Below are 14,054 nucleotides of genomic sequence, written 5' to 3'. Positions count from 1 at the left end.
CTCCCCACCACTCGACTCCCCACCACTCGACTCCGCACCACTCGACTCCGCACCACTCGACTCCGCACCACTCGACTCCGCACCACTCGACTCCGCACCACTCGACTCCGCACCACTCGACTCCGCACCACTCGACTCCGCACCACTCGACTCCGCACCACTCGACTCCGCACCACTCGACTCCGCACCACTCGACTCCGCACCACTCGACTCCGCACCACTCGACTCCGCACCACTCGACTCCGCACCACTCGACTCCGCACCACTCGACTCCGCACCACTCGACTCCGCACCACTCGACTCCGCACCACTCGACTCCGCACCACTCGACTCCGCACCACTCGACTCCGCACCACTCGACTCCGCACCACTCGACTCCGCACCACTCGACTCCGCACCACTCGACTCCGCACCACTCGACTCCGCACCACTCGACTCCGCACCACTCGACTCCGCACCACTCGACTCCGCACCACTCGACTCCGCACCACTCGACTCCGCACCACTCGACTCCGCACCACTCGACTCCGCACCACTCGACTCCGCACCACTCGACTCCGCACCACTCGACTCCGCACCACTCGACTCCGCACCACTCGACTCCGCACCACTCGACTCCGCACCACTCGACTCCGCACCACTCGACTCCGCACCACTCGACTCCGCACCACTCGACTCCGCACCACTCGACTCCGCACCACTCGACTCCGCACCACTCGACTCCGCACCACTCGACTCCGCACCACTCGACTCCGCACCACTCGACTCCGCACCACTCGACTCCGCACCACTCGACTCCGCACCACTCGACTCCGCACCACTCGACTCCGCACCACTCGACTCCGCACCACTCGACTCCGCACCACTCGACTCCGCACCACTCGACTCCGCACCACTCGACTCCGCACCACTCGACTCCGCACCACTCGACTCCGCACCACTCGACTCCGCACCACTCGACTCCGCACCACTCGACTCCGCACCACTCGACTCCGCACCACTCGACTCCGCACCACTCGACTCCGCACCACTCGACTCTGCACCACTCGACTCTGCACCACTCGACTCTGCACCACTCGACTCTGCACCACTCGACTCTGCACCACTCGACTCTGCACCACTCGACTCTGCACCACTCGACTCTGCACCACTCGACTCTGCACCACTCGACTCTGCACCACTCGACTCTGCACCACTCGACTCTGCACCACTCGACTCCGCACCACTCGACTCCGCACCACTCGACTCCGCACCACTCGACTCCGCACCACTCGACTCCGCACCACTCGACTCTGCACCACTCGACTCTGCACCACTCGACTCTGCACCACTCGACTCTGCACCACTCGACTCTGCACCACTCGACTCTGCACCACTCGACTCCGCACCACTCGACTCCGCACCACTCGACTCCGCACCACTCGACTCATAACAACACTCTCTTCCACTCCACTCTACAACACTCTACTCTTTGCCATTCCTTTTTACACCACTCTTGTGTAAGCCACTAACTTTTAGCCATGCTGAACAGCAGCCACACTGGTGTACTATAGCAAAATCACTCTGGCATAGCCAGTAGCTTTCGCCTAAGCTAGACCTATTGGCCTTACCAATGCTTGTTTTTAAGTAGCTATTCCCAAGCATATATAGTATTACCAACTAGGTCCACAAATTATACTTCTAACATGGCTTCTCAAATAATAGTAATGCCAGTTTAGCGGGGGCTACAGCACCCCTTTCTAGAGTTACGTATGGCGTAGTTGGGAATATGTGCAACCAGTTGCGTGCAATCTGACTCTTAGTGACAAAACCTCCAATACATTTCTTCTTTTATTCCCAGTTTTTTCTTGCAGAATTTGTTCTAGTCAACCAAGACGTGTTTCATCATTTGGAAATGTCCCATTGACTTCAGTAAGTATGCTGTTCCACATACCCAGAGTGAAGTGGACAGTCACTTGTTTCTAAACAACTCTAGTGATGGGGAACCTATCACAGGGAGTTTGGAATGGTGTCCAGCCTCTCATACATGTGTATCAGAGTGCCTCCTGTCTTGGTGTGCTCAATGACGTACGAAATTACAACAATTGATTGTCCACTACACTTCGGACATGTGGAGTAGGTCACTTACTCTTTATTATTTATTTTCAACAAGCACTGATGGAGTCATTGGGATACATTCAAGTGATAAAACACGTGTTGGCTGGCTAGAACATGATCTGCAAGAAAAACTTAAAAACAAAAGAATTTATTTGAGGGACTGTGGTGACTCTTTGGTGATGTGCTCACAACTGCTTTTGAAGCTTACACATACATACCAGCATCAAAGCCACTTCAGAGCAAATATGCGTTGAAACTGAGCAGCCAACCTAAGCCCAACATTGAACGACCGTGCACTCCCACAGAGCTAAAAAAAAAACCAGCAAGGTCCATCAGTAAACCATTCTGCGTCAGGGACTAGCCGGCCTCTATCCAGTTGAATCCATCGCTAAGTAATGCATTTGTGTATTCCCACTTTGCTAGCCACCACCCAACTTGGCTCTTAACATTGCAAAACTCAACCCAAAACATTGTCTAGAGACTAACTCTGGTCAACAAGAATCTTACAAGAGTATTTAGAGTATGACGCTCTTAGGAGGCCATGAAAATTGTCTTAATGAGCCGATACAGTTGCTACAGACCACTCATGGTTTCTGTAACCAATCATAACATTTCTTTTATCTTTCAGCCCGAAGACTTGTTTGTGTGCGACATGGAAGAACGTGACCTCTGTTGTCCCCCGGAGTACAAGAACCTAAGGAAAAGTCAATGCACACCACTGTTCATGAATGCATACACCATGAGAGGTACTCCAGGCTATTGGTTGTTCAGAACAAGACATGGATTACGGCAGTGGTGGGCAGTTCATAGTTACATTAAATATGGTGGGAGAATTCCACCTTAATTGAATTGCGAGTGTGTGTTTAATATTAAGTAATATGCATAGTGCTCATTCTCTCGTTGTAGTCTCGTAGCACTTTCAGGAGTCTGGGGCTTACAAAATGGTTCAGATGTTTTCTTCACTGACCACTGTTTTATTCTCCTTGTTGAATGTATTTGTGTTTATGTCAATTCACTGTGCTGTAAGTGTATGATTTTAGTGTCTATCGTGCGAGATCAAAGGGCTTTCACAATTGTTTACACATTTGCTGAGTCAGTAGATTTACCCATTGTTCTGTAGATAGTGATATGTTTATGTAATTTCTTGCTTGCGAGTGCTCATGAGTACAATAATAGCCAACAACATGTTTACATAGAGTGTCCTGGGTGTGGTAGCAGTTCTGTCTGAAGTTAGTTTTAGAGGCTAGTGTGTGGCTGTGGCAGGGTAGAAGTAAGGGACCGGAGACCAGGGCTTGATAAGTAAGGTTTTATTTTCTTAAAGGTTCTTTTATGGCGATTGGTGAGTCTGTCTTTGGTATACTTGGCTGGATCCTTGGTTACAAATGGTCCTGGGCCGGTACTTCCTGCTTTATACTTCGGCGTCAGGGGTCCTGAGTACTGCCGCCGTGTACTCCAGCCGGGGTTAACGTGGAGAGGACAGAGACAGAGCGTCAGGTGTGACGTTCTAAGTCATGCGAATCACCCAGGGGATCGGGGAGTGCAGGGATCACCGCTGAACTTGTGTATCTCTATTTACAATGTTTCACTCTCTTTCAGGATGTGAGGAGGAAACTTGTGAAGAACGAGTGAACAGGGGTGGTGAATGGAACTGAGGAGGGGATAAACAAGGGGGGGAGGGATGAGTTGCCAGTGAAAACGGATCTACACAGCCGGGCTCCACCGCCTCCCTACCCAGCCCGACACTCTGTCCCATACCTGGTGTAGCTACGCTCCTCCTGGAACGTGGCTCGGCGGTGCGTGGTGTCGTTGGTCTCTATGCTCTGCCGGGGTTCCCGCAGTAGTCGTTCTTCTTCCTCCTCTGCTGTCCTCTGCTTCCCGTCTTCGCCACTCCCCCGCAAACGCTGTTAGGACTCCTTCCTTCAATTTCTCTCCGGTGTCGACGCACACCGTCCGTTGTACTTCCTCATTTTTAACCAATGGAGTTGTGCTGACGTCGGCTAGGGGTGGGGCTTCTCCATACTGGAAAGCCCAGTTAAAGGCACCTTCTGCATTTTCTTCCTCCCTGGCTGTACATTTATTTATTTATTTATTTATTTTATTTATTTGCAGGTTTGTATAGCGCTATGAATCGACTCCCGAAGGAGTATCTCCGCGCTTATGGCATCTAATCTGATGGAACTGTAGCAATAGCAGTAGAATTAAAAAACTATGATTCTAGAGAACAATAAGCTAAATTAGCTAATTAGACTAAACAGGAACGTTTTCAATTTTTTTCTGAAATGCAGATGATCAGAACACCAAACAGGACCTACATAGCGGCGTGTTGTCCCAGCTCCACTCGTCCTGTGGGGAATGGACGGAAGGTGACAGTGGGGGTATTGCAGTTTACCACTCTCTACTAGGGGAGCTTGGATGGTCGGCAGATTTTCCAGGTCACACACCACCCCTCCTGGTTCCTCTCGTTCGGGGAGGGGAAATGCCCTGGACAAGTAATCGGCATTGCCATTGTCACTACCCTTAGTGTCATACCTCAAACTTGAAAGGTTGTAGGAACAAAAACCAGCGGAGTACCCTGGGGTTTTGGGCCTTAATCCTACACATCCATTGCAGAGGGGCATGATCTGTATATAGAATAAAGGGCTGCCCTTCTAGGTAGTACTTAAGGTTTTCCACAGCCCACCTTATCGCCAGACATTCCCTATCTATTGTTGGGTATTTACATTCTCTGGGGAAAAACTTCCTAATGAGATATAGGAAATGATGTTCTAACCCGTCTTCCCCTAATTGTGACAGCACAGCACCCAATCATGAATTAGAGGTGTCGGTGGCCAATAAAAAGGTCTTGCTGAAGTTTGGGGACACTAACACGGGTCTGGTAGGGATGGTTTTCTTCAATCTTTGGAAAACCTGCTCCGCTTCTACAGGTGGACGATGCAGTTGTAGTTGTCTGATGTCTTTTATGAGGAGGTTTGTCAAGGGGGCCACAACGTCGGCAAAGTTAGGAATAAATCTCCTGTAATATTCTATTAGTCCCAGAAAAGCTTGTAGGTCCTGTTTGGTGGAAGGAAATGGGGTGTCGACTATGGCCCTAACCTTTTCTGATTGGGAGGCGATTACTCCATCCCCTAGAATATAACCTAGGTATCTGACCCTGTGGAAGGCCGCTTGGGACTTTTTCACGTTTATGTGTAACCCAGCTTGTTTCAAAGCCTGCAAGATCGTTTTTAGGTGTTCCGGGTGTTCCGAGCATGTAGTACTGAAGACGACGATTTCGTCAAGGTATACCGAACAGAATGACATGTATTGCTGAATGATTGTATTTCATGAGCCGCTGAAAAGTGGCGGGTACCCCATGCAAGCCGAAAGGGAGGATGTTGAACTCATAGAGGCCCTCTTCAGTTGCAAACACTGTTTTTCGCTTGTCTTCCTCCCGAAGGGGCATCTGCCAATAGCCCTTTGTTAAATCGTAGGTGGTGATAAACCGTGCTTCACCTATACTTTCGATTAACTCGTCGACTCTGGGAATCAGGTATGCATCGAAGGAGGATATTGCATTCAATGCCCGAAAGTCCATGCAAAACCGTGTTGTCCCGTCCGGTTTAGGGACCATTACAATGGGTGACAACCAATTACTTTTAGATGGGCGAATAACTCCAAGTCCAAGCATCTCTTGTACCTCCCTTCTCACGTCTTTTCTCCTAGCGACTGGTATTCTGTAAGGTTTTTGTTTCACATGTATCCCTTCCATAGTCTCGATACAATGTTCTGTTTGCGTCGTTCTCCCAAGGGAGTCGGAAAATATGTCTGAAAATGGGAACAGGGTGTTTTGAAGTTCTTTCTTCATATTGTCCGTAATGTCTTCGTTCACTGGGAGTTGGTTGACCTTGGAATGGCTCGCTGAGGTGGGTAACACAAATTGGGTGGTTTTCGGTAAGGGCCCCAACCATTTTTTTAATAGGTTGATGTGGTAGCACTGCTGTCGTGAGGGGGATATTCGCACTCGGTAGGTCGTGTTACCTAAGGTCTCTATGACCGGATAACGTTCCAACCACTCACTCTGAAACTTCAGTGTGGATGATGGTAATAGAACCAACACCCAATCTCCAACAGACCACTTTCTCCATCTTTTCCTTTTATCGTATTGTTTTGTTTTTTCCTTGCTTTTTTTCAATTGTGAATATGCCAAATCTCTCAACTTCCCCAGTTTGGATCTTAAATGATGGCTATACTCTAGCAGGGATCTCTGTTCATTTTCTTCTTCTTCCAGGCTTCTTTAGTAATCTCAAGGTAGGAACAGGGTTGCCTTCCATAAAGTAATTCAAATGAGGAGCATCCGACGGTGCTCTGTGCTTGAGCCCTTAAGAACGTACAGGGCCAGAGGCAGCAGGCAATCCCAATTTTATGTCTTCGACAGTAAGCATTTTCTTTAGAGTGGTTTTCAAGGACCTGTTGTACCGCTCGACCAGTCCGTTGGTTTGTGGGTGGTATGCTGACGTTCGGATGTGGTGCATGTCTAGTGTTCGACAGACCTCCTTCATTAGCCGTGATACGAAAGGTGTCCCTTAGTCCGTCAGGATTTCCTTGGGGAACCCTACCCGCGAAAAGAGCTCAAGGAGTTTTTCCGTTATGTTCTTAGTTGTGGGGGCTTTGAGTAGAAAGCCCTCAGGGAAACGGGTGGCATAGTCCATGAGTACCAGAGCATAGAGGTTACCCCTTGATGTTCGGGGCAGGGGCCCTATTATATCCATGCCTATTCTCTCGAAGGAATTCCCAATAATCGGCATAGGTTGTAAAGATACGGCCAGGGGGCGCTGCAGGTTCCTGGCATATGTCACATGTTTGACAATAGTTCTGGGTATCTTTATATATGCCAGGCCAGTAGAATTCTCTCAACATGTTCTGGGTTGTTTTCCCGGCCCCGGAGTATCCTGCGGTAAGGTGAGCATGGGCATAGAATGGGATCTGTTCTCGAAAGACCTGGGGTACAAGCAACTGCCGTCGTTCTTTGGACTTTCATTCCATATACAGAAGATTGTTTTCAATTACAAAACGCGGATAGGTGGGGGATGGAGAGGACTGGGTGACGTGTGCCGATTCCCAAGCATTAAAGAGTGTAGAATCATTGGCTTGGGCAAAGCGGAAGCTACAGTCCAATAACCAAGGTTCTGTTGTAATCAGGGCTGGGGTCTCACTGGTCTCTCCCTATGTTCTTGAGCTCAGTCTGAAACAGGGATAGGAAGTCAGGATTGTCCACTCCTATTATAAGATCTTCCAGACGTGACTCAACTACTCCCACTCGCACCGTGCAAGGAGATCTACTAAAGGCATAAATGGTTATCACTGCAAAGGAATATGGTTTGACGTCCCCATGTACGCATCTAAGGTGTACTAAAGTGTCTGGGACTAGCTGGCGTGAAAGTATTAGGCCTTTATGTATAACTGACTGTTTACACCCAGAGTCTAATAGGGCTCTCACTATCTTATTGTTCACCTGTACACATACGTAGAAAGAGGGGCCCATTTCCGCAGTGTACATCACCGCTTTCTTGATGTACCCGACCTCCATGGGTTTCTCCACTGGTTTTCGCCTGGGACATAAACGGGCAATGTGGCCCCACTCTCCACATTCGTAGCATTGTGGGCCCTTAAGTGGGGGTAGTTCTGTCCTAAAGGTCTTGTTCTTCACCATGTCCGCCACCTGCTTAGGCTTTTTATCCACTTTAGACTGTGGACCGCTTTTGGTGTTTTTCTCATTATCCCAAGGCAGGACCCGGGGCTGTGCTCGGGAATTGTTGGCCGCCATCTCTATGGCTTGTTCAGCAGAGAGGCCGGAGTGCTGTGTCAGCCATCTTTGCATTCCATAGGGTAATGCTGGCATAAACTGTTCTAAGTAGATCCTATTCATGATCTCTTCCTTGCTACTGCTGGAGGATCTCAGCCATTTATCAGCGGCCATTTTCTGTCTGAAAAACAAAGTCTTGGGGTTTTCCCCGGGTACTCCTTTCTCTTTACGGAATCTGACTCGATACGCTTCAGCATCAAGGCCTAAGTAATTGAGAATTATCTCTTTTATTTCGAAATAGGGGGTATTCCCTGTTGCATTGGCAACCTGATTGGCTGACTGGGCCTCTCTGGTCAGAAGTGGTGCCAAAAAAACCGGCCATTTCTCTTCTGGCCAACCGCATGCTCGGGCGGCTCGCTCAAAATTTGTCAGAAAGGCATCCGCATCCTCCCCGGTTACATATTTTTGTAGGGATACCCCCAAAGGATGGTGATTGGGGGCTTGCCTTTCCCCTAGCGCGTGGACCCTGTTTCACGGATCACTTTCTGAAGGCTTTCCATCTGTGCCGAAATGGTATTCTTGAATACTTCGCGAACTGCTTGGGCCATCATCTGTCTTTCTATGGCCCACTCTAACTTCTCCTGGCACTTAATGAGATGTTGTATCACTTGATCCATCCCTGGTTGACTGATGGAGGATGATGATCCCACTTCTGACACCAGATGTGGCGGGGTAGAAGTAAGGTTTTATTTTCCTAAAGGTTCTTTTAGGGCGATTGGTGAGTCTGTCTCTGGTATACTGGTCCGGATCCGTGATTACTAATGGTCCTGGGCCGGTACTTCCTGCTTTATACTTCGGAGTCGGGGGTCCTGAGTACTGCTGCCGTGTACTCCAGCTGGGTAAACATGTGAATAGGAAAGAGACAGAGCGTTAGGTATGATGTTCTAAGTCATGCGAATCACCCAGGGGACTGGGGAGTGCAGGGATCACTGCTGAACTTGTGTATCTCTATTTACAATGTTTCACTCTCTTTAGGGATGTGAGGAGGAAACTTGTGAAGAAAGAGTGAACAGGGGTGGTGAACGGAACTCAGGAGGGGATAAACAATGGGCGGGTGAGTTGCCAGTGAAAACGGATCTACACTGATGGGCTCCCCAACCTCCCTACCCAGCCCGACATTCTCTCCCACACCTGGTGTAGTCACCTTCCTCCTGGAACGTGGCTCGGTGGTGCCTGGTGTAGTTGGCCTCCAGGCTCTGCCGGGGTTCCCGCAGTAGTCGTTCTTCTTTCTCCTCCGCTGTCCTCTGCTTCCCGTCTTCGCCACTGCTCCGCAAACGCTGTTAGGACTCCTTCCTTCGATTTCTCTCCGGTGTTGATGCACACCGTCCGTTGTACTACCTCATTTTTAACCAATGGAGTTGCGCTGATGTCGGCTGGGGGCGGGGCCTCTCCGTACTGGAAAGCTCAGTTAAAGGCACCTTCTGCATTTTCTTCCTCCCTGGCTGTACATAGCGGCGTGTTGTCCCAGCTCCACTCGTCCTGTGGGGAAAGGACAGAAGGGGACAGTGGGGGTATTGCAGTTTACCATTCTCTACTAGGGGAGCTTTGGATGATCGGCAGATTTTCCAGGTCACACACCACCCCTCCCGGTTCCTCTCGTTCGGGGAGGGGAAATGCCCTGGACAAGTTATCTGCATTGCTATTGTCACTACCCTTACGGTGTCGTACCTCAAACTTGAAAGGTTGTAGGAACAAAAACCAGCGGAGTACCCTGGGGTTTTGGGCCTTAATCCTACACATCCATTGCAGAGGGGCATGATCTGTATACAGAATAAAGGGCTGCCCTTCTAGGTAGTAATTAAGCTTTTCCACAGCCCACCTTATCGCCAGACATTCCCTCTCTATTGTTGGGTATTTACATTCTCTGGGGAAAAACTTCCTAATGAGATATAGGAAATGATGTTCTAACCCGTCTTCCCCTAATTGTGACAGCACAGCACCCAATCATGAATTAGAGGTGTTGGTGGCCAATAAAAAGGTCTTGCTGAAGTTTGGGGACACTAACACAGGGCTGGTAGTGATGGCTTTCTTCAATTATTGGAAAACCTGTTCCGCTTCTACAGGTGGACGATGCACTTGTAGTTGTCTGATGTCTTTCATGAGGAGATTTGTCAAGGGGGCCGCAACGTCGGAAAAGTTAGGAATAAATCTCCTGTAATATCCTATTAGTCCCAGAAAAGCTTGTAGGTCCTGTTTGGTGGAAGGAAATGGGGTGTTGACTATGGCCCTAACCTTTTCTGATTGGAAGGCGATTACCCCATCCCCTAGAATATAACCTAGGTATCTGACCCTGTGGAAGGCCGCTCGGGACTTTATCACGTTTATGTGTAACCCAGCTTGTTTCAAAGCCTGCAAGATCGTTTTTAGGTGTTCCGGGTGTTCCGAGCATGTAGTACTGAAGACGACGATTTCGTCAAGGTATACCGAACAGAATGACATGTATTGCTGAATGATTGTATTTCATGAGCCGCTGAAAAGTGGCGGGTACCCCATGCAAGCCGAAAGGGAGGATGTTGAACTCATAGAGGCCCTCTTCAGTTGCAAACACTGTTTTTCGCTTGTCTTCCTCCCGAAGGGGCACCTGCCAATAGCCCTTCGTTAAATCGAAGGTGGTGATAAACCTTCACCTATACTTTCGATTAACTCGTCGACTTTGGGAATCAGATATGCATCGAAGGAGGATATTTCATTCAATGCCCGAAAGTCCATGCAAAACCGTGTTGTCCCGTCCGGTTTAGGGACCATTACAATGGGTGACAACCAATTACTTTTAGATGGGCGAATAACTCCATGTCCAAGCATCTTTTGTACCTCCCTTCTCACGTCTTTTCTCCTAGCGACTGGTATTCTGTAAGGTTTTTGTTTCACATCTATCCCTTCCATGGTCTCGATACAATGTTCTGTTAGCGTCGTTCTCCCAGGGGAGTCGGAAAATATGTCTGAAAATGGGAACAGGGTGTTTTGCAGTTCTTTCTACATATCGTCCGTAATGTCTTCGTTCCCTGGGAGTTGGTTGAACGTGGAATGGCTCGCTGAGGTGGGTAACACAAATTGGGTGGTTTTCGGTAAGGGCCCCAACCATTTTTTTAATAGGTTGATGTGGTAGCACTGCTGTCGTGAGGGGGATATTCGCACTCGGTAGGTCATGTTACCTAAGGTCTCTATGACCGGATAAGGTTCCAACCACTCACTCTGAAACTTCCGTGTGGATGATGGTAATAGAACCAACACCCAATCTCCAACAGACCACTTTCTCCATCTTTTCCTTTTATCGTATTGTTTTGTTTTTTCCTTGTTTTTTTCCAATTGTGAATATGCCAAATCCCTCAACTTCCCCAGTTTGGATCTGAAATGATGGGTATACTCTAGCAGGGATCTCTGTTCATTTTCTTCTTCTTCCAGGCTTCTTTAGTAATCTCAAGGAAGGAACAGGGTTGCCTTCCATAAAGTAATTCAAATGAGGAGCATCCGACGCTGCTCTGTGCTTGAGCCCCTAAGAACGTACAGGGCCAGAGGCAGCAGGCAATCCCAATTTTATGTCTTCGACAGTAAGCATTTTCTTTAGAGTGGTTTTCAAGGACCTGTTGTACCGCTCGACCAGTCCGTTGGTTTGTGGGTGGTATGCTGACGTTCGGATGTGGTGCATGTCTAGTGTTCGACAGACCTCCTTCATTAGCCGTGATACGAAAGGTGTCCCTTAGTCCGTCAGGATTTCCTTGGGGAACCCTACCCGCGAAAAGAGCTCAAGGAGTTTTTCCGTTATGTTCTTAGTTGTGGGGGCTTTGAGTAGAAAGGCCTCAGGGAAACGGGTGGCATAGTCCATGAGTACCAGAGCATAGAGGTTACCCCTTGATGTTCGGGGCAGGGGCCCTATTATATCCATGCCTATTCTCTCGAAGGAATTCCCAATAATCGGCATAGGTTGTAAAGGTACGGCAAGGGGGCGCTGCAGGTTCCTGGCGTATGTCACATGTTTGACAATAGTTCTGGGTATCTTTATATATGCCAGGCCAGTAGAATTCTCTCAACATGTTCTGGGTTGTTTTTCTAGCCCCGGAGTATCCTGCGGTAAGGTGAGCATGGGCATAGAATGGGATCTGTTCTCGAAAGAACTGGGGTACAAGCAACTGCTGTGGTTCTTTGGACTTTCATTCCATATACAGAAGATTGTTTTCAATTACAAAACGTGGATAGGTGGGGGATGGAGAGGACTGGGTGACGTGTGCCGATTCCCAAGCATTAAAGAGTGTAGAATCATTGACTTGGGCAAAGCGGAAGCTACAGTCCAATAACCAAGATTCTGTTGTAATCAAGGCTGGGGTCTCCCTGGTCTCTCCCTATGTTCTTGAGCTCAGTCTGAAACAGGGATAGGAAGTCCGGATTGTCCACTCCTATTATAAGATCTTCCAGAAGTGACTCAACTACTCCCACCCGCACCGTGCAAGGAGATCTACTAAAGGGATAAATGGTTATCACTGCAAGGGAATATGGTTTGACGTCCCCATGTACGCATCTAAGGTGTACTAAAGTGTCTGGGACTAGCTGGCGTGAAAGTATTAGGCCTTTATGTATAACTGACTGTTTACACCCAGAGTCTAATAGGGCTCTCACTATCTTATTGTTCACCTATACACATACGTAGAAAGAGGGGCCCATTTCCGCAGTGTACATCACCGCTTTCTTGATGTACCCGACTGTGAGAAGTTGGCCTGATATGCAGTGCTCACTAATCTAGTGATCACTATGTATCAGTCCAGACAACCCTTATTGATGATTGGTTGTAAGTCAACCTTATAGACCAGCTATCCTAGTAGCATGGATACGAGCAGTCTAAGGCTAAGACTCTAGAGGGCGTGTTAAGCCAGCTGTTTTACCATCACATTACCCCTTGAACACCAAGTGAAAGGACACCACACAAGTTGTTATGAAAATAAACCAATATTTATTTATAACCAGACTACCCTGAACTCTTTATGAGTCAGGGAGCTAAGCACACAACAAAACTCTTACGAAAATACTTTGTCGCACAATTTACACAAATGCCCTAGGGGCACGAAAAACCATATACTCAGTAAGTGGAATGCGAACTTGCTAGCAGGTAAGTAATACTTTTCTAGACTCAGGAATCGCTAGGCCTACAATTCTAAACACTGGGATTAGATGCAGGAGGCCTGTGGACGTCGTGTGCAGAGTGAGAACTCTCACGCGTAAGGCGGGAAAAAGTCTATGGAGGCTAGCAGTTGCAAAGTTACTGTTCTCGGGCGAACCCGACTAGGAAGGTCGAAAACAAGAGTGGATCCGAACACTAGGAGTGTTGGACTATGCTGGAGCACCGGAGTACTCGGTTTACCTAGCCCAGGGGCTGCGGCTGCATAGGGTTGAAGTCACGTCGGAAACCCTCGTTGACGAACCAGGAGCCTGAAGTGGAAGTTGCTGGCAGGCGGCCAGTGAAGAAAAGTTAGTGGTGATCCAAGCCTGGATCAGGGAAGAGGAAGACCTGAAAGCAGAGGGCACCAAGTTCTGAATCACTAGCCAACAGGGTCAGAGCTGATTTGCATATCGCCATTGTCTAACCCAGGGTGGTGTGGAGTGCAAAAAAACGATGGATTTGGGCCCAGATCTTTTGACTGGGGGAGTGTGTGACATTGATCCACATTCAGTCCATCACTTGTTGTTTTTGCAATTGCCGCCCTAAGTGCGCTGGGGATGCCCAGACGTGGGTCCCAGGCACTCCACACCACTGGAATCAAGCTAGCCGGGCTGAAGAGAGGTGTTACCTCGAAACCGGTCCGGTCCTCGGATGCTTGATTCCGTTCTGGGAAGGACATGGCTTTTGTAGTTCGGACTGGACTGTTCCCATGGGGCAACAGGGTCAGAGCTGATTTGCATATCGCCATTGTCTAACCCAGGGTGGTGTGGAGTGCAAAAAAACGATGGATTTGGGCCCAGATCTTTTGACTGGGGGAGTGTGTGACATTGATCCACATTCAGTCCATCACTTGTTGTTTTTGCAATTGCCGCCCTAAGTGCGCTGGGGATGCCCAGACGTGGGTCCCAGGCACTCCACACCACTGGAATCAAGCTAGCCGGGCTGAAGAGAGGTGTTACCTCGAAA

General features: G+C 48.8%; 1 protein-coding gene across 6 annotated transcripts in view; it reads left to right on the top strand.

The window, feature by feature from the left end:
• Nucleotides 1–14,054, top strand: part of APIP (APAF1 interacting protein) — a 420,872-nt gene that overhangs the window by 281,761 nt on the left and 125,057 nt on the right. For all 6 annotated transcript variants that reach the window (XM_078684314.1, XM_078684318.1, XM_078684312.1 and 3 more), the window contains one exon: nt 2,726–2,843. In XM_078684314.1, the coding sequence (XP_078540440.1) occupies nt 2,726–2,843 (118 nt within the window). The remainder of the gene's footprint in view (nt 1–2,725; nt 2,844–14,054) is intronic.

The sequence above is a fragment of the Lissotriton helveticus genome, chromosome 3_2 (genome assembly GCF_964261635.1).
Source record: "Lissotriton helveticus chromosome 3_2, aLisHel1.1, whole genome shotgun sequence".
Classification (NCBI taxonomy): Eukaryota; Metazoa; Chordata; class Amphibia; order Caudata; family Salamandridae; genus Lissotriton; species Lissotriton helveticus.
Note: the sequence above shows the minus strand (reverse complement) of the source record. Positions and strands in the feature narration are given on the sequence as shown.